This window comes from Globicephala melas, chromosome 2 (assembly GCF_963455315.2).
Source record: "Globicephala melas chromosome 2, mGloMel1.2, whole genome shotgun sequence".
Classification (NCBI taxonomy): Eukaryota; Metazoa; Chordata; class Mammalia; order Artiodactyla; family Delphinidae; genus Globicephala; species Globicephala melas.
Genome location: NC_083315.2, coordinates 65,317,018 through 65,337,598, shown reverse-complemented (window position 1 = coordinate 65,337,598; position 20,581 = coordinate 65,317,018). Strand labels below are relative to the sequence as shown.

General features: G+C 48.8%; 1 protein-coding gene across 1 annotated transcript in view; it reads right to left on the bottom strand.

The window, feature by feature from the left end:
* The window catches only part of ANP32A (acidic nuclear phosphoprotein 32 family member A), a 39,425-nt gene extending 23,757 nt beyond the window's left edge, over window positions 1-15,668 (bottom strand). Inside the window, exon 1 of the mRNA XM_030875133.2 lies at window positions 15,459-15,668. Coding sequence (XP_030730993.1) covers window positions 15,459-15,512 — 54 coding nt within the window. The 5' untranslated portion in view covers window positions 15,513-15,668. The remainder of the gene's footprint in view (window positions 1-15,458) is intronic.
* Window positions 15,669-20,581: the final 4,913 nt, after the last annotated feature.

The following is a 20,581-nucleotide window of genomic DNA, read 5'->3' as shown; positions in this document are numbered from 1 at the left end:
AAGAGCCTGTCGTTACCCAAACCGGGCCGCATCTCTGCCGAGACAGGAGCATAACCAGCTCCCAGCGGCGAGGCCGTGCCTGGGGGGCTGACTGGCAGTTACAGATGTGTTCCTGCTCCCCAACCCCCAACACACCAGCCACAAATGAGAAGATAAATCTACTATTGTTAACGAACGCAATTTGGAAGTACCAATCTTTTAAAGTGCGAGCCTCAAGAGGGTGATAAAAGACATTATGGAACGAAAAGGCAGAGGGTCAGCTGGTCTGGGGAGAGGCATAAGGTTGAGAGCAGAGAGTACTGGCCAGTTATAGTTTGTCACTCTTTTGTATCATGTCATTAGCTCATGAATTCTCATCTTAACCTCGCTGGGCCTCAGCTTGCTCCTCAGCAAGATGATTCGCAGGTGCTTCCAAATCAGACGTTCTAAGTTGCTGGCTCAGGGGGCCACAAGTCCAGCGTAGGCTACTCGAGCCTCTGCTCAAACGCCACCGTGTCAGAGAAGCCTTCCTGGGTCACCTATCCCCTTTAACACAGCTTTATCTGTCTTCGTGGGACCTATCACACCAGCAGTCATGCCTTTGCTTAACTTACTGATGGGCTCCCTCGACGGAATGGAAGCCCCACATGGGCAGCCCGGATAATGTCCTTGTCCTGTTCACTGCTGTACCCGGAATGTTCAGGAAAGGACCTGGCACAGGGCGGGCATTCAATCAATATGTGGAAACGAATGACCCTCCACAGTATTTTCTATCTTCAGAAATCACCCTCACAACTCTGGCTACCATCAGGCACTAGCTGGCCAGCGCTGCTCATCATCAGGGACATCTATGGACATAATAAGCCTCCTGGGGCTGGCAAGCCATGTGCCCAATACGAGTCTGGTTTCCAGCACAGTGGGCACCTCAAACAGGGATTCAGACCTCGCTGGAGTCTACGGCCACAGGTCAAGTTCAGAGGTGCTTTTTCACTCTCACATCTGACCCTCCTGGGTGTCCACTCCTGACAATGACCACACTGGCCACGGGATCTGAGGGAAGATTCCTGAGTGTCTACAGAGGCCAACTGTCTGCCCTGAACCAAGTCCCCCTCGCTTTTAAGAAGCCAGCATTCCATTTCTCCTCCCAGATTGGCTGCTCTACCTCACCCCACACAGCAGCCCCCGGAGGGCCCTACCCTAGAAGCCTCCCCAGACTCCCAGACCACACCTCAACGTACAGACACACCAGCTCTCTTAACCGAGACTCACAAAGGCATGTCTGCGACGGAGTTGCAAAGTAGATGGGGGCTCAGAGGAGAACCACTCATCATGGCAGCAGGCCAACCTCTGCAGAGGCTTCTTCGGGCCTCCCAGACAGCTGGGGAGCTTTACTCAAGTCCACGTCTGCCCACTCTCCCTGGGCTGCACCGGGGTACACCCGAATCTCCATGGGGAAAGGGAGACGTGCAGCAGTACAAGGAACGCCCCGAGTGACTGCAATGGCCTGTTCCTGGCCCTCCATATGGAGCAGGCCCCTGTGCCAGAACAGACAGATCCTTCCCACTGGCAGCCAGGCGGGAGGCTGGAGGCCACATGACATCATCACAGCGCCTTCCTGATGCACCCAGCTACAGGGGAGCTGTGCTGGGCTCTGCAAACCGTCAGTGCTGCCCTCCGGCAGGGGGGAATAAAGGGACACTGACTAATCCAAGGAGAGAGGGGCCACCATGCACACCCTAAGGAGGTGATCCCAGAATTAGTGGAGAGGAGAACACTGCTGCATGACCTAGAAATCCTGGGGACTTTACATCTTGACATCACCTGGGATGGACATAATTTGCTCCCCTTCCTCCAGTGAGTCTAGGAAGACTTCCTGGAGGAGACCTCTCAGGAGCTGTTTGGATGAAAGATAAAGGCCTGAGCGGGGCAGACCCAGAAGTCTGTAGCCAGGAGGGAAGTTGAGAGGAAGGAGGGGCTGCTGGCACAGAGCATGCCAGGTAGAGAGCCTCTAACCCCTACCCCACGATGGGAAGGGAGGCCCTGGGGCAGGGGATGTCTGCAGCTTGGCTGACATAGCTCCAGCCCCACCTCAACAAGAAACTGGGGGCTCTGTCCCTTGCTTGGGACCCGTCCTGCCCTCGCCCACCTGCTTGAGCAGCTCCAAGTGAGGTCTCCTTCCGAGGCAGGCAAAGACAGCTCTCCCAAGAAGTATTCCCACCACACACAAGCTCAGACACTGAGCAAGGGCCTTCTTTAGCCGGGCTGGCTCCCCCTCATTCCAGCAGCTCAATCAAGCCCAGGCTGGTTAGAATCACTTATCTTCAGGGGCTGTCCACAACACACACCTGGCATGAACCTTATTTCTTTCAGTCCTGACAACAGCCCTGGGAAGCAGGTGTTAGTGTTAGTCACCATTTTACAGATGAGGCAACTGAGGCTTAAAAACGCAACCTACTAGATATCCTCCACCCACAGGGCTCAGCGGTCCCTGGCACAGCCCAGCACATCTGACTGCTTGGCCCTTTGGTCCCCTCCTTTTCACAAAATGCCCACTGGCCTCCGTTCCCTGGAGATCAAGGATGGACCAAGTCCAGCCTTGCTCAATAAATCCCACTTAGCACTCAGCAGCCTCATGAGATACAAGTAAATGAAAACTCACAAGTGTGATGAGCAGGAATCTGGGCACGTGTGAAATGTGTGTGGCCGTGGAGGGTGGGGCTGGCGGGGGGATACAGTGAGCAGGCCAAGGACCGGGTCCCAGCACCCCAGCAGCTTAAATCCTGCATCCTTTCCAATCTCCTGTTTTCCTTGCTCCATTTTCCTCTCTCTTACATCCGCTTAGCTTACTTCTTCCTACCCGCTGTGAAGTTCTGCACCCCGCCTCAATGTGGCGGCTTCCAACTTTGCTTTAGAGAACCCCTTTAGAGCATTCTAAAAATACACAGACTGGGCACCACCCTGGGAGACTGATTCGGAAGTTGGGTAGAGCCTGGGAATTTCTCAAAATGCTCCCCTGGTGGTTCTGATACACAGCTGGGCTTGAAATCTGCCTTACCAACCACATACCTTTCCTCCTGCCTATGTGCTGTGTTTATACATACATACATACATATATATATATGCCTCCCCAGCTCCACCACAGAAACGGGCAGTAAGTACCAGCTTTCTGTAACCCGCTCCCCATTGTTCATATCCCTTGCCCCCAGCCCAGGACATAAGTAACTAGATTCAATGCACTCTATCTGCTACACGGATACTTACAGAGCGTTCCTAAAGCCCCGTGCATCATCCTGGAGGCTATGCACACAGCCCATGTCAGTGAAAGTGAGCTCCCCTCACCCTCCCCTCCACAGCCACACCATTTGGGCCTGTTGGTGAGGCCAAGAGCTCAGGGGAAAGCTGGTTACATTACGTGGGATGGGTCTCTCCTCATGATGCACGCCCCTGAAGAAATCTACAATTAACCCCTTTAAATTTACTATAAGGGCTGTGCTCCCCCGCAGCCCCCACTCACTCAGGAATCTCTCTCACTCACTCACGCCTTCTGCAAGAGGCGGCAGAATCCACCGATCCAGACCTTCTGGGCACTTCTGACTGCAGAGTCCTGGCACAACCTTGCTGATGGTGCCCCACAAAAACACGGGAACACCGGCAGGCTTCTCTCCTCCAGATTTCCCTCTGGCCCGCACAGATCCTGCCTTTGATTTATATCCAGCCTGAGGGATAAGCAGGAGAAAGTCTCCTCCCCCCGCTAAAATGACCAGCTGAAGTCTATGGCTGATGGAATCCTCTCATCTCAGGTGCTTCTGGGCTATTCCAAGCATCTTCAGGAGCAGCCCAGGAGTTGGCTTTACTGGACCCCAAGGGACGACCTGAGGGAACTTAGGAGGGTCTGTGCACACAGCCTGACCAGGCAGCACCCAGCTGACATGGGGCAACAGACGCTTGATTTGCTGGGGAGCTCAGGCAGACCACTGGATCTTCCCTGCTTATCAAAGAAGGGCTAAGAATGTTCTCCACTCCTAACCATCAACACCAGGGCGAGGAAGATCTTAATAAGGAAAGGGCACTTAATAAGACACAGGCATTTCTTGTATGCCGTGAACTTTCGTAACCAAATTAAAAATAAAATAAGCAACTGACTGGCTCAATATTAAAAAAACAAACAACCCAATCCAAAAATGGGCAGAAGACCTAAACAGACATTTCTCCAAAGAAGACATACAGATGGCCAAGAAGCACATGAAAAGCTGCTCAACATCACTAATTATTAGAGAAATGCAAATCAAAACTACAATGAGGTATCACCTCACACCAGTTAGAATGGGCATCATCAAAAAATCTACAAACAACAAATGCTGGAGAGGGTGTAGAGAAAAGGGGACCCTCTTGCACTGTTGGTGGGAATGTAAACTGACACAGCCACTATGGAGAACAGTATGGAGGTTCCTTAAAAAACTAAAAACAGAATTACCATATGACCCAGCAATCCCACTATTGGGCATATACCCAGAGAAAACCATAATTCAAAAAGACACATGCACCCCAATGTTCACTGCAGCACTATTTACAATAGCCAGGTCACGGAAGCAACCTAAATGCCCATCAACAGACAAATGGATAAAGAAGATGTGGTATGTATATATATATACATATATATATATGTACACACACACACATACACACAATGGAATATTACTCAACCATAAAAAGGAACGAAACTGGGTCATTTGTAGAGATGTGGATGGATTTAGAGACTGTCATACAGAGTGAAGTCAGAAAGAGAAAAATAAATATCGTATATTAACGCATATATGTGGAACCTAGAAAATGGTACCGACAAACCAGTTTGCAGGGCAGAAACAGAGACACAGATGTAGAGAACAAACGTATGGACACCAAGCGGGGTAAGTGGCGGTGGGGGTGGTGGTGGTGGGAGACTGGGATTGACATATATACACTAATATGTATAAAATAGATAACTAATAAGGACCTGCTGTATAAAAAATAAGTAAAATAAAATTCAAAAATTCAAAAAAAAAAAAAAAAGCAACTGACTGGAGGAGTGGTCTCCTAAGTGGATCACCCCCAGACAATCCATGGGGCCGCAGGAAGTAAACCCTCGGACTTCTAATATTTTTTAACTTAACCTCTTAAATTTTAATTTTTTGGTGGTTCTACAATGTACATATTTAGAGGCAGTGTATGTGAATAATTCCTAACTAAAGGGAGACACACCGGGGCCAGGGCTCAGGTTCAAATTTTTTACCGACACGGGATATAAAACCCAGAAAAATGTGAAGACCACTAGGCTGAGAAGGTGTGAATCAGCCACCCAGAGGCAGGCGCTCACACTGACCCTGGGAAAGCTGAGGACACCAAACCACAGTGGTGTTTCGGATGCTTTGTTTCAGTGGCTTCGTGCTTGGCTCACCAGACCGTGGGTGATGAAAATGACAAGAACGTACAAGGACCATGGCTCCTTCACTCAACCAATACTTCTACAATGCCTGGCACCTGCCAAGTGCACTGCTGAGCCCAAACAGGTCCCATCAATCATGCAGCCTACCGGCTACATGGGTACAGAGATGCCATTTCAAACACACGCAGGAATGTCTAATTACAAACTGAAGCTCTTTGAAGGAAATTTCTATACGAGTTTTAGAACAAAAGAAGACCTAGAGCTGAGGAGGGATATCGGATGAAGGAGATCATAAAGATGATTAGATGCTAGAGAAGTAATGGTGGCAGCTCCAGAGAGGAGTAGCTTTGAGAGCGTAAACGGTAGTGAGGCCAGCGCAGTGGGAAAGGGGGGTGAGGAGAAAGATGAGAGTAAGAGGCAGACCACACAGGACTCTTGTTGGTCTTATTAAGGCTTTTGGGCTTTATCCTAAGGACAATGGTGTATTTTAAGTACAGGGTGACACGATTACACTTGCATTTTGGTAAGATCATTCTAACAAGTTTGAAGCATGGCTTCAAGGGGGCTTTGTGCAGGGGAAATCGGCTGGATGATATTTTCAACTGACAGGATTTGTGATGGAAAGATCACATGTGTGCATGTGGGGAGGATGGAGGAGGTTGCAGAGGCCATGGGTTCCCACTGGACATGCTGAATGTGGGGTGCTCTGGGGACGCTCGGGGGGAGACACTAGGTGCGTCCTGAGCTCAGTCAAGAGGTCAGGCCGGAGATGTTAACAGTAAACGTCAGACCCCAGGCACCACAAAGTACCTGCAGCTGTCAGTGAGGAAGAACAAGATTTTGTGGGGAGGGAATACAGAACAAGAGAGAGCTCAGGGCCTGGGCTTGACTGAGTCCGATACTTCACGGCTGCAGAGAGGAGGGCCAAAGAACCAAAGAAACTGAGGAGTGGCCACAGCTGTAGGGGAAATACTGGAGAAAGGGGGAGGTAATGGGGAACATATCTCATGAAGGTCAAGGGTGGGGATACAGTACTGCTGCTGAGGAGTCATGTAAAAGACAGTGAGGGCTGCTGGGATTTGGGGAGCTGTTTAGGAAGCTGCGGAGGCTGAGGTGTGAGAGAAGTGAGGGAAGGGAGAAGGTGGTTAGACAATTCAGGAAGTTTGAATGTAAAAGGTGAGAGATGGCCAGTTGCTAGAGTGAGATAGGAGATCAAGGGACATTTCCTGTCTGCTTTAAGATGGGAGAAACCCCCCAAGCTTGAGAAGGATCCAAAGGAGAGTAGCTAGGTGCCCAGGAGGAAAAAGGTAACTGAAAGGCAGGCACAGGTAAGACCCAAAGGACAGCTGAGCTGGGCACAGGTTTGGTCTAGGAATTTCTTAGGAAACCAGGAAGTTTCCATTTTCTCTGTGAGGGGAAGGTCGTTGGCTGGGAGGGCGGGGGTGGAGGGTTGGTGGGCAGTTTGAGGAGTCTGAATTACTCGCTTTAGGTAGTGACCAGGTGTTGCCCAGGAAAAGGGAGAGTCATGTTATTACCCTCAGCAGAAACTACCTATTTAGAATCCAGTGCTGGGGCTGCTCCATGATGTTTAGACGCTAGAGCTACACTCATTAGATGGAGAAACAACACATTTACTGTTGAATTGCTTGTGGGGAAAAACAACTGGCAAGTTTGAATCTCTAGCTTCTAACCTCTTTCCCCACTGAAACAAATGTTACTTTTTGATATAATGTGTCTGTTGATAATGTAAACTTTTTTTTTTAAGTGAATGCCAACTGTGGTGTCTAGGAACAGACCATAATAACAATGACATCTAATGTTTATCAAGCCCGTACTTTGTGCCAGACTGTGTGGTAGGCACTATTACATTGTCATTTTACAAAGACAAAGCGGGGGGGGGGGGCAGTGAGGGTAGAGAGAAGTGGGTGGAGGAACATGCTTGGCGGAGGGCTGCTGGCACAACCAGGAGACTTGGAAGGCATCCATCCAGGCAGGAATTTAGGATAATGATTCCATAATGCTGTGAGAAGGCCTGGGTTGGGAAAGAGCTAGGAGAGCAGCTTGAGAACATAGGACCCAAGATGAGATGGCTTCAAAGCAGGAGGAATCACTACTGACCCTCGGCGGAGAGATTTCACAAAGCTGCAAATGGCATTCCCGCATTCCTCCAAATCAAACCACAAAACATTTGAGTGTGAAGGAACGAGCATTAATATTCATCTTTTAATGTCTTTCCAACATTAACAAGTAATGAAATCAATTTATGGGTCAAAGCCAGCATTTTTTTTTAATGAATATAAAAGTGTTTTATTCCCAGCAAGGGAGCGTACTGTCAGTTTTTCAGATAACCTGTGTATGTATCAATATATACATACTGGGTAGTGTTTTAAAACATATTTCTTAGTATAGGAACAAAAAGTTTGAAAGCCACTGATCTCACTCAACACTCCCATTTTAGAGTGGAGAAAACAGAGGCCCAAAGAGGCCAAACAACTGTCCAAGTTAGTTAATAGCAAGGCTGGGAAGAGCACCCAAGTCTCTAATAGCTCTCTGGTAATTTCCTCACCAAACTGGAATCTCCAAACGCAAATCCCCCTGGGAAAGATAACCCAGACTTTAATCCACATTAGAGTAAGTGATCGTGGGGTTAAGTAAACTCATCTTTTAGATCTGCCACCTGGAGCAAGTTTTGGTAAAAGGCGGCAACAGATGTGTGCACCAGGGCATCTGTGAAGCTGAAACAAAATAAATTTGAGTGAAAACACAGGGGTTTCAGGGTGTGGCCCAGGAGGCACTCGATGGGGCCCAGTGCCAGTGAACAAAGACATCTTATCTCGTTTTATAGGCTTCGTGTTAACAAATGTCATCAGGACAACTGGTTCTATGCAGGGAGGCTGCTTCCATGTCTGGGAAGGGGGCCCAGGCCAACGGCAGCTTTGTTCATCTAGCTTTAACCCATTTTATTAAATGAAAAGTTCGGAATAACAGATGCCTTCACAAGTCTCCATCCCTGCCAGACTCCATCTCTTTAATGAAAACATCATTGTTGGGTATTTATCATTTGTCATATAATTATATTTCAATGTAATATAAGATTCAGACTCAGGTCACTATTTCTCTACTTTGCTTGTGGGAGGAAGGAAGTGGTGATGGGGGACTGGGGGAGGGTACTTCCTAGGAGACTAGAGCACTAGCTAGAGGTGGTGGACAGGTCAAAATGTGTGTGTTGCCTGGGAGGGCATGGTAGCGAACATCTGTAAGGGAGTACCCCCTCTGGACACCAGAGAAATGAGCCTCCTCTTCACCAAGTCATAATTCAGGCTCAACAACTCAGCCAAGCTCATTCGACCAGGGCTCATGACCACTCAGCAACAAGCTCTCTGCTCCTTTCCTAAGTGATACACCAGAGTAGAGGGCAGGCACCGTGGTAACGAGACATCTGATGAGCATCCTACACAATCTCCATAAAAGATCCCCAACAGCCCTGAGGTTTTTTATTTCAATGTGGTAAAATTAATATAAAATGAAGCTCTAGACGACCAGCCCCCAAAGCTCAATCAAGGTGCCTGTATTACCTTGAGAGGCTAGTGGTGCAGCAGTGGCCCAGAGAGGGAACTGGGTCTGCAGTTTGCTGTCCTTAAAGTACAGGCCACAGTTATGGGGACTGGGATTCACCCTCTTGGATTTATCACCTCCTCCCGCGGCCTGGCCAATTTTCTATCCACTCCTTCCGCTTATTAGCTCAGGCACAAGAGGCTAGAGAGGTAGAAAGAAAGGCTCTGGAACTCAAAGCCACTTTGCTGCTAGTACGTTCCCCAGGCAACATGCACGGTGGAAGAGCAGCAGGCCCAAACTAGAGATTCTAGGATTATCTGTGCTTTCCAGTGATCTGTGCTCTGAAGTTCTGATGTCAGCCACCAGGTACACAGCTGCTACACCTTCCAGACCTCAAAGCTCAAACCGTCGCAGTTCAAAGCTCCTTTTCTCTAGCTCTGAGAAGACATCTAAAACTTAAGGGTAACCATTTAACTACAAGGTATGCAAAAACCTTTTGAAATATCCTGAATATGCAAGATGAAGAATTTCGGTTGGTTACACAGAATAACTTCTGGATAGAAGGGATGCTCAATTTTACACCAGCAACAAGTACGATTTCTCTTCTTATGGATGTTCATGGATTGAGGCTGATTTCCACCAGACATCAACTAGATAAAAGGCACAGGGCTTCCCTGGTGGCACAGTGGTTGAGAGTCTGCCTGCTGATGCAGGGGACACAGGTTCGTGCCCCGGTCCGGGAATATCCCACATGCCGCGGAGCGGCTGGGCCCATGAGCCATGGCCGCTGAGCCTGCGCGTCCGGAGCCTGTGCTCCGCAACGGGAGAGGCCACAACAGTGAGAGGCCCGTGTACCACAAAAACAAAAACAACAAAAAAAAAGGCACATGTCAAAGGACTTGGAAAGACCCCTAAGGTACCACCCAGAAGAAAGGCTTCTTACACACTTAATAAAAAAATTTAATAATTAAAAAAATTTAAAAACTGAGATCCCAAGGTCCTTCCCCACAATCTATTAAACTAGGGATTACCGAACTTTTTCTGTAAGGGGCAAGATAGTAAACTTTACCTAAAGGCAAAACTGACAATACTACATAGGCACTTTTATAATGAAAAAAAACAAATTTCCACAACTGTTTTATTGATAAAATTCAAAACATATAATGAGCACAATTTTTTTCCTAATAAAGGTCCAAGGAGACAAGTATAATTCTTTGCAGGAGGGGAAGGGAGACAACATTTCCCTTAACTGGGATTCAGTGTTCCACATCATCAAACTGATTGCAGTGTTTACATGTACAAATCATTCTTAGCTCGTGATACAAAAACAGGCAGTTCACCCAAAATTTGGCAATGCCTGTGCTAAACCAATGTCCAGGGGTGGAGCCAGGAATCTGCATTCTACACGCGCCCGGATGATTCTGGTGATGGGCCACGTTTGGGACCCAACAGACTATACAATTTTCAAAGTCCTTACTGTCTAAGGACCTCCGGTTTTACAGTGGGAGGAGAACCCAACTCTGCTGCTTACCAGCTGTTTGACCTACTCTCTCAGCCTGGATGATTCACCCTCACAACAGAGGATGTCACCCTGCTTGGCCTATCCTTAAGGAGTTGTTGGGGGATTAAGTGAGATGATCCATGAAGTGTTATTAGTAAACTAGGTCCTGGAAACCAAGGACATGCCAATTCTGTTCAGCTTTTTGTCTGATAATAAAAGTGAGAAATGCATTACACGCACGATCCCACACACACCACTGCCTGAGTGGCTCCTGCTTATCTTCTCATTCCTCAAAATGTGTCCCCCAACACCTAAAAGGCCAGATTCTAACCAGATGTGATGTGCTAACCCAAACTAGGGAAGTGTATGTACGGCCTCCCCCTTAAAACCGACAAGCCAGAGAGCCTCTGATCCTGACCACCCACCTCAGTATCTTCAACCAGGAGGCTGTCCAGTCTTCTCTCTCACAAGGTGGCAATATTTCAAAGCCAAGGAAGAAAAAGCTCTTCCCCACAGTCTCTTATAAGTAAGGGTACTTCAGGGGAGGGAGTACAGAGGTTGAGTATGCAGATTGGCTGTGATAACACCTTTATGCCTTGATTTCCTGTGTTAGTATAAGGATTATAATAGTACCTGCCTCCTAGTGCTGCTGTGAGGACTAAATTAACTGATATGTGTAATCCACTTAAAACTGTACCAGGCATAGCATGGGTGCTATACAAGCATCAGCTATTATTATTGTTGTTCTCTAAACCCTAGAAATGCCCAAAGTTGTGCTGCATCACACCCCCCTATCTCTCTGAGAATAACACTATCACATACTGAGCACCTGAGGGCCAGATCAAGCCAGTTTTGTCACTGACTCATTAAATAGGATTATTCCCATTTTACAGGTGAGGAAACCAAGGATCAAAGAGGTAGGTTAAGTTAGCCGGCCTGAGATCACAGGGGCAGGCCAGGTTAACTTATCTTACCTCTGTGACACGAGGAATTTACACTTAGGCCTGTGTGGTTCTACTACCCAGCTCCCCCGTGAAGCCCTCAGGCTCAAAACTACCATAAGCAGCAGCAATCCAGTACCAAAACATAACTGACCATGTCCATATGGAACTCATGCTCAATATTCTGCCTCTGGATCCCTGGTAGGCTTGCATAAACTGGAGTTAATATCAGCCTACTTGAACCCAATTAGGCAGTAAGTCAGTCTGGAAAACATGATGTGACGTATTCCAAAGGTCAAAGTTAAACCTGGCTTCCTGAGCAGTCTTGGCCGGGCACTGCCATGAAAGCTAGTCTCCATGCAAACGTCTACCAGAGTTTAACCTGTGAGGTGCTTAACCAGCATGGATATCAGCTTTTAAAAAGTCTCAGACAGATGCCGGCGACGCGATGCCTTGCCTGGCTCACAGTCAACAGCCAGAGAAAGGCTGTTAGAAAAAAAAAGACATCATTTACTTTTTAAAAAGCAACGCCTTATTCCCTAATCTTTTCGGTTTAGGGTTACATTTACTACTGGGGCTGCCTTCCCCTGGGCAAAAATAAAAGGGGGAGGGGCAGAGAGAGAGCAAGGGGGCCTCCCCTAGCAGCCAGCAGGGCGCTGCAACACCCACCTGAAACACCGAGCGCGACCTACCTTCCCGGAGAGCCCAGCCCCGGAGGGCGTTTCCCCAACGCATCAACTCGTCCCTCCCGGCTAAGCGGCTGCTGTCCTCGGCTTCAGTCAGGGCCGCTAGAGTCGCGTGCGCCCCCCCAAAAGAAACCTCATGTTTAATTTCTCCCCCCACCCTCCTATCAGTTCCGCAGAAAGAGCAAACACCAGGGCGATCCGTTCGTCTTTAGGGCCACATTGAACTACGTCTAAAACGCCTGCAGGAGGAAGGACGAAACACTGGCGAGAAGAGGGGCGGGGGAGGCAGGGAGCGCGCTGGGGGGTGGGGGGAGCACTCGCCGGGAGGATCGTCGCCCTCCCGGAGCAACGGCCGCCGCAACGCTCCAGCAGAGCCTCAGGCCGTTGGCAAGGGGCGGGGACCCCCATCGGGGCCCAGAGCACAACTGGGGGTCCCCGGAGCCCGCTCCCCCTGCTGCCTCCACGTCCGGGGCCGTCGGGGCGATGGCGCAAGTCTGCGCCCCCCCACCCAGGGACAACAGCCACGGTGACAAAATGGCAGCCCGGCGCCCGGCAGTCGTGCCACAGGCGAGCAGGGCCCCGGCGGCCGCCCCTGCCCCCCAGTAACGCCTCGGCGCCCTTCGGGCTCGGCCTCCGGCAGGCCTGGCCGTTACAAAAACAATAATAATAAATAAAACACCTCGAGCTCCAAACCAGCTCGGGAAGCCAAAAGGCCCGCCCTGGGGCCAGTCCGGCGCGCCCGCGCCCCGACCCGCACGCGCGAGGCCCGGCCGCCGGGTCGCCCGGCCGCCGGCCCGCGCCCTGCGCCGCATGGAGCCCGGCGCCCGCATTAGGAGCCCCGCGCTCGGCGCCGGCCGCGCCATGGGGGAGGGGAGGGGCGGGCCGCGCGAGACCCGGGAAACATGGCTGCTTGTCCTATTTCGGCGTCGCGGCGTGGCCACCAGCCCCCGGATCAGAGTTGGGAGAGGCTCCGAAGGTGGGTGTGTGGGGGCCCTGGGGGGAGCACGGCAGGGAGGGGTGCAGGGGGCGCTCTCTGGGAGCTATTTGTCTTAAGAACGTTTAAAAAACCGAGTTTCTCCTCCCTCACCCCTTTTGTCCCTCATTAGCTAGCTTTCTCCCCCTCCTCCGCAAACGGACAGAAAGTGCCCCCTCCACCCCCACCCGCGCCCCACCCCGCCTCAAGGTAGGGGGCAGGCGTGTGGGCCGGGAGACTCGAAGGCGAGGGGGCGTAAGCGTGAGAAATCGCTCCCAGTTCGGCGCGGCGCGCTCCCCTCCCCCAGCACACACTCGGGAAGTTTAAAGAGCCGGTTCGACCCGCTTTCGATCTCGCTCCCAGTTGGCCAGCAGCGGCGATAGGGTTGGCCGGGCGAACCGCGCCTCCGCACCCTCCCTCCGCGACCCCGGCCCCCTACTTGGCGCCCTTCCCCCTCCGCACGGGGGGCTTCCGGAAAGTACGCGGGAAGCCCGCGGCTCCGGCCCCCTCCCCCATCACCACACCCAGCCCCCCAATCCTCTGGCTCGGGGTCCAAGCTGGGATGAAACCGGCCAGAGAAAGGCAAACCGCCGGCAAATTGTTCGCGGAAACTCCAGCGTCCTCCGGCGGGCAACCCCTCCCCTCCCTCCGCCACCCCCTCCCCGCCCTGCGCGCCATAAGGCATTGCACGTCTACAGTCCACAGCTGCGTTATGATGGGGGGGGCACAAAAAGGATCTTGTTTTCAAAAGTCTCACTCAGGTTTGGGGGAGGAAGTAGAGAAAAGAGGAAGCAAGGCCTGCCTGCGCCAGGAATTCGGGTTTTAACGGGCTGGAGGGGCGACAGGTCAGCGCACAGTGCTACCCCAAACTCCCAACTCTGTGGAACCCTGGCCACAGGGCTGGGGTGAGGGGTCCTCCCGCCCGCGCTCCGCTGGTCCCCGGAGGGGCCACGAGAGGAGTCAGCCAGCGTCTCCGCCCCAGACCCGGGGTCTCCTCCGCTGAGCCTCCAACTCACATAAAACAGTGTTTGAAAGCGAGAGGGAGACAAAAACGGGCGTTCGAGTAACCCACCCTCACCTTTCCCCTCCCCGGGGGTAGGCTTTTGCCCTAGCCTCCCAGTTCCCATCGGTTTAAGTTTCCTCCGGCCGTACTCCCGCTACTGCCCAATCAATAACGGCGACGGGAAGGCAAACTCCCATCCCGGAGCTGCGTGTGTGCTAAGCCCGCATAAATCTGGACCCAGCCAATACCCACCACAGGCACCAGCTCTGGGCAGCTCGCGTCCTGACAAAGTTTCCCGGGCCCATTTATTAACTGGGCGCCGAATGGCTGCCAAGGAGCCCACCCTAGAGAAAAACGGGCCGGGGGTCGGGGCCGGGGGGGGCGGCCAGGGCTCAAAGCCTAGCATCTTAGGGAGGCCGGAAGGAGCAAGGGCGAGGGGGGACCGGGACACAGCCTTTGGGTAACTTGCAGTAGCGATCGCGCGAGGTGGGGAGGCGCGGGGATTATCTGTGCCTTTGCACGTTCGAAAATCCCTCCCCCCGTCTTCCAATTTATCCTCCCTTCGGAAGGAAAGGAAGAAACATCAGCATCTGGCCCGAAGGTGGGGTGGAAAGAGTGAGGGAGAAAGAGGAGGAGAGGAAGGGAGGCAGAGAAAGGGAGGGAGGGAGAGAAAGGGCGCGTTCACGAACACTACAAAGTTACAAATATGGCTCCCCCGTCTCTCGCCTCATCACTGCAAAGAAATGAAGACGCACTTTAAACTCGAGCCATTCCCAACTCCACTGCAGCCCCCTCCCCACGCGCTCTCCCCAGGGGCCTCGGCCCACATTTATCAGAAACTAAACCGGACTCGCGAAGCCCAAAACTTATTGTGTGTGTGCGAGCGAGCGAGCGAGCGAGAGAGAAAGGGAGGGGGAAGGCGCGGGAGGGGGGCGGAAGGGGGGATTCATTTATAAAATATAAAACCCCCTTTTTTTGTTGTTAAATCCAGGAGGCAGCCCCTCTCCTCCTCCTCTCTTGTTAATCTTTCCCTCAGACGGAGTCACGGGAGCAGCGAGCTCAGAGGGTTATTTTGCCTCATTCTCTCCGACCCAAACGCGTGCGCCCGCCGGCCCCCGATGGGTGCACACTCTCGCACCCACACTCGCACACGCGGGAGCACACGCACAGGTAGTCACACACCAAGGGCAGCGGCGGCGGCAGCCAGAACATGCTCGGCTGGCACTGCAACCCCCCAACCTTGCAATTCATTTGCAGTCCGACCCCCAAACCCACATCTCCCGGGCGCCCCCCTCAAAAAAAAGTGCCTCCCCCCAACGCACACACACACACACACACACACACACACACACAAAGTAGGAGAATGGACCGACAGAGATATTTTTGGCAAATGCTCACATCAGAGGGCGTCCTGTTCCGCAGCTCTAAATGAATCCGTTTGTCCATGTCCATCTCTCGCGCTCTCTCTCTGCAGAGGCTCCCGCGCCGGCGGAATTCAATCAATAAACCCCGAACCCACGGCCGCGCGTTTTAGGACTTTGAAGGCTCAACCAGCTCCGCTCGGTTCTCGAGCCCCCAGCACCCGCGGCGCACACTAACCTGATCACCGTGGAGGCGGGATTGGCAGCCCGGAAGAGTGGCAGCAGCCTTAGCCAATCGCCGCCGAGGGTCTCCGGGCAACAGCGAATGGTGGCGGAGGCGGGGGGGAAGGGACCAATGGGCGGGCTGCGCAGCCGGCCAGGGAGGCTCAGCCATTTGGTTGTGGTGCCGGAGACGGACCCCTTTAGATTTCGGGGCGGCTGAGGAGCGCGGCGGCAGCTCGGCGGCTGAGCAAGGGGGGTGGGCGGAATGTAGGGGGAAGGGAAGGTGACTGTGCCTGGAGGGCCGAGCCGCCCGGCCTCGCCAGCCCGCCGCCGCCTCAGCGTTTGGCCGGGGGCGGGGCCGCAGGTGCGTTATACGAAAGGGAGGGGCGCGGCCGGAGGGGCAGGGGGTCGGGGTCCGCGCCGGGCCAAGGGCTTCGTGGGGTTGCCCCGGGCCTGACCGCGCCGCACGACCGGGTTGTGGAAAGAGGCAGACGGCGAGAGGTCTGGGGGCCGCGGACTGCCCGGCGGGCGGGCAGATGAAAGGCCTGGAAAGAGGGGAGGGGTCAAGGGTGCGGTGGGGGGAGGGGCTGGTCATTTTCTGGGTCCAGCGGGCAGAGCTAGTGGAGCGTGGCTGCTGCCCCCCATCTCCTCTACGGGTTCCCACCCCCAGGCTGCGGCTCACAGCCCGCGCGCCCCTTCGCCTCCCGCCTCGTCGTAGTCCAGCCGTGGCCATCGCAGCCCCTTGAATACATAAGTAAATAAAAAGCAAGATGCGTCCACTTCTGGATGACTTGCCTTGCGGTCTCGACCCTCTCCATGGAGAGGCATTTCAGTTTGCATGTCAGCTTGGAAGGAGTGATCACCAAGAGGCACCCGGGGTTTTGTTTAATCAATAAATGAGTGAAGACCATGGACTAAGAATTGATGCTGAATACTTTGAATATTTTAAAAAATGGAAAGGGAAGGTGCTAGTAACTCCTGGTTTTCTGGACCGAACATAATTTTTGGGCTTTATAGACCTAGTGAAAGAAAACGGCGCACAGTTTATTTTAATTGTCCACCTGAGTCATTTGGTTCAATCTGGGCTGCCAAAGAGGCTCTATTTGGAGCACTTTCTCCAAGTTTTACGGTTTGCTTGCTTTCGGTTTTTTGAATCACATTAGTTGTAAGAGACCTTAAAGCCTTAATTCCCACTTGGTTAACAACTTATGGCCAGTTCTAGGACTGTGTTGTGTACTGCGTTGGCTGCCTTTGTCTGTTAACAAATCACGGGGATTGTTGTCAACAGGACAGATACGTCTCCACACAACTGTTTTTCGATTCTTTTATTTCTACACGTCTACACTCTTCCTCATGCACTTCAAGGTAGTTCTTTTGCATACATTGTATTTATTTTTCAGGGACATGGGTTCAAGGGAGAGATAAACCAATATGTATGTTGCAAGTTTGAAATATTGTTACATAACACCAATACAGTTTCATTCTTGAGCATACAAAGTTTAGGAGGAAATAAAAAGTGACAGTGTAAATAAAAGGCACATATAGAATGCTTACACTGAGGAAGAAACTGTAGTAACTTTAATATTGTAACCCGATGGATTGCAAATGTGAAATCCTGCAACTAAGCATTTTACTCAGTAAATTCTTCTTTCAGACAAAATATTAAGTGGAATTGGAAAAGTGATCATGTATACTCTGAGTAGCTATGAAATGCAAAATAAAAATGGAAAGCCATTGTTTTATTTCATCTGCATATAAATAGTATGGGGTAATTTATTTGACTTGTTGCCTTAGCTGACATCAGTCTTCCTCAGTTTTGTTAATCTTATTGAGGTCAATTTGTGGAGCTGAAATTTATAATTTTTAAAATTGGCTTCGTTATAAAACATACAGGGACCCCAAAGTTCCTCTCTTTACCAGAGTCAGCTGTTATTTCTGGATATGGTGTTTAAGGTTGTTTCAAAACAGAGCTCTTCATAAATCACATTTAGCCAATATGATGTCTAGAATCTATATAGCACAGGAGTCCTGAAGTTTATGTTCTCTCTGGTGGTAAATGCTCATCTTCAATTAAAAATTTTAACCACAACTAAGTCCACGCCGCTAGCAATGTGATATGGTAGGGTACCTTTCCAGAGAAGTAATCCTTTAAAAGCCAACCAATCAAATGCAGAGATAGCCCCCATCCAGCTCTGCTAAAGGGAAGCAAATAGCTCATTTTATCGTACAAAGACTGGAGAGGATGACTTGGAAGCCCAAACCCCCCGTTAAAAAATGTACAGGAACAAATTAGAATGGAAAAAGTCATGACTTGATTACTACTCAAAATGTTAAACTTAACGGTTGTTTTTAGATAACAGCTTTTGTACTGGTTTTAGAAAATCGAAAGAAGGCTTCACTGGATGTCAATCATTACAGAAGCTGAAATATTCAAAAAGTGTATTTAGCCAATTGAATACTTAACTTCCCATCTTTCCAACATACTTTGAAAGGAGAGATTTTTCTCTCACTTTCACAAATAGATTTCTTTGTAGTTTATTTCTCAGAAAATTTTAGTGATTTTGATTTTTGTTATTATCAAAAGGAAATAGGAATATAGCTCAGCCAAAGCTGAGCCATTTGCCCCAGGCTACTTAACCAAACATCCAAACAAACAATAACAACAAACACTGCCCTTACAGTCCCTATTCTACAGAGTTGTTTCTTAAATTGCACTTCATTGCATATTATAGGAAATAAATGCCCTTGAATGGCTCTGAATATCAGACGTATAGTAAGAAAAGAAGCCCCATATCAAGGAATATGGGCTGAATTTTGAGGTGGAGTAGGAAGAGGATGAGTTCCTAACTCCTGAGAGATTCTACAATGGGAGTTAGGTTATGAAAGATGTCGAGTCTGTAACTTGCAGAACTGGATTTGATTCACACTGAGAAGAATAAATGAGATGCAGTTCAAAGGTTTGAGCCCCTAGGGAGAAATGGCCTTCAAGTAAGGAGAGAGATCTTCCTGCCTTACATAATATTTTCCTTCAAGAACCATTCCAAACAAATGAGCAGCCCATCTTATTCTTTAAGAGGTATAAGCAATGGGTGTCCTTAGCCTCTTGATACATTTTGGAAAACACTGTTTTATAAATAACCCACATTGGTGTTTCTGCCATTTTAACTCATTTGCCCTTGTTTGGTCTCTAAAGATGGAGACCCTCTGGTTAGCATCCTTTTATGAGTCAAGTTAATGTATTCACAAGTTCAACTTTTTGTTCTTCAGCTTGAATCACATACACTGGAACCTGGCCATAGTACTTTTTCACCTACATCATGGTTCTGCTGCCTGGACCCCAAAAGACAATGATGTGGAAAGACTCCAGCTTAATTATGTTCTCCTTTGTCTTTCTATATAAATAGCTTTTAGAAATGTAGATTATTCTTTTTTTCCTCTTGTTTTTTAAAACTGTAGATTGTTCTTTTGAAATTCATGGTAACAAATGTGAAGACTACTGCATTTTGATTTTAATAGCAAAGGCATGTTGAGGTCCAGGATTTAAAAAGTTAACCATTCTTAATTCTTTTGCTTAATAAAGCATTGGATGATTTTATCTCTCAAATTATTGAATAGTTACCTTATCAATGCATTGGTCATGGAGAAAAAGCACTGTCATTATGAAATATATAATGAAAATAGTCATTATATGTCATTTTAAAAATTAATAGTAAAAATCATAAAAGCAGCTTAAAGATAGCTTATAGATAGAAAAATACCTATCATCTATATACTTGTTAGAAACCCACTAGAAATGTTGTGAGTCTGTTTCTTAAATATATTTATTAAGGGTAATTTGGTATTAAGGGTAATTAAGAGGAAAGTTTGTATACCACTCACCAGGAAGAAAGCCATAGCTATAATCTCTTATTTTTAGTAGTAATTATGGCTATAAAGGAAAAAAAATAATGCCTTAAAGACAAATAATCGGATAAGGAGCCATAGAATAAGACTGACTGAGGACAACCTAGGTTGAAAAAATAGAAATACAATTAACTTAGAATCTACAAATTCATTTTAATCTATCTGGGGTTGAAGTTTACCTCTATGAAGAAAAGAGTACTAATGTCTATTAAGATGGAAGAGGTAGAGAACAGATTTTCTAAGAGCTTTTAATATATTTACTATCTGCAACTAGTGTTTCTAAGTTTAAGCATGCCTGGTGAAACTGTCCTCTCAGATTACCTACTTTGTAATGGCAGTTATTATTTGTACATATAATTACTTATATGTAATTCTTCTTAGAGATGAATTTAATGCATTCTGAGAAATTAGTAATTTAAAAATTATTTCTAGTGGAAATATTAGGTCCTCAGGAGAGTATACCTATAACCTGAACTTCCTCTGAAAATTCTGAATTCTAGCAACTTGAATATAAAAATTACACCCAATGCACTTGACCAAATGAGTCATATGACGACTCTTAGCCAGCAAAGGAACACTGTCCTCTGAAATAATTTTGTATGCCTTATTGTATAAGAGAATTATATCACTTATACGTATGTTTATTCAAAGGCAACTTGAGTAAGGGTGACAAATACTTTTCACTAGGCTGGACCAACTCATTATGTCTATATTCACGTTCATGAGCAGAAGCAAAGCTATAGATGAGGCAGAATAGCAGGTAAATAGCAAGCACGTTGATCACAATGTGGTAGCACTTTCTATAATAGCTAAAAAAAGAAACAAAGAATATATTCATATACCCAGGAAAAAAGTCTAGGAAAGTATGCACCAGAAAATGTTAAAAATTTTTTTTACAAAGGTTCTCTGTGGGTGATGAGGTTACACTGTTTTTTGTTTTTGTCTATATTTTCTAAGTTTTTCAGTTGATAAATAATTTTTGCAATAAGAAAAAGTTATTTTAATGGAAAATACAGGTATAACAGATTTGGGGGA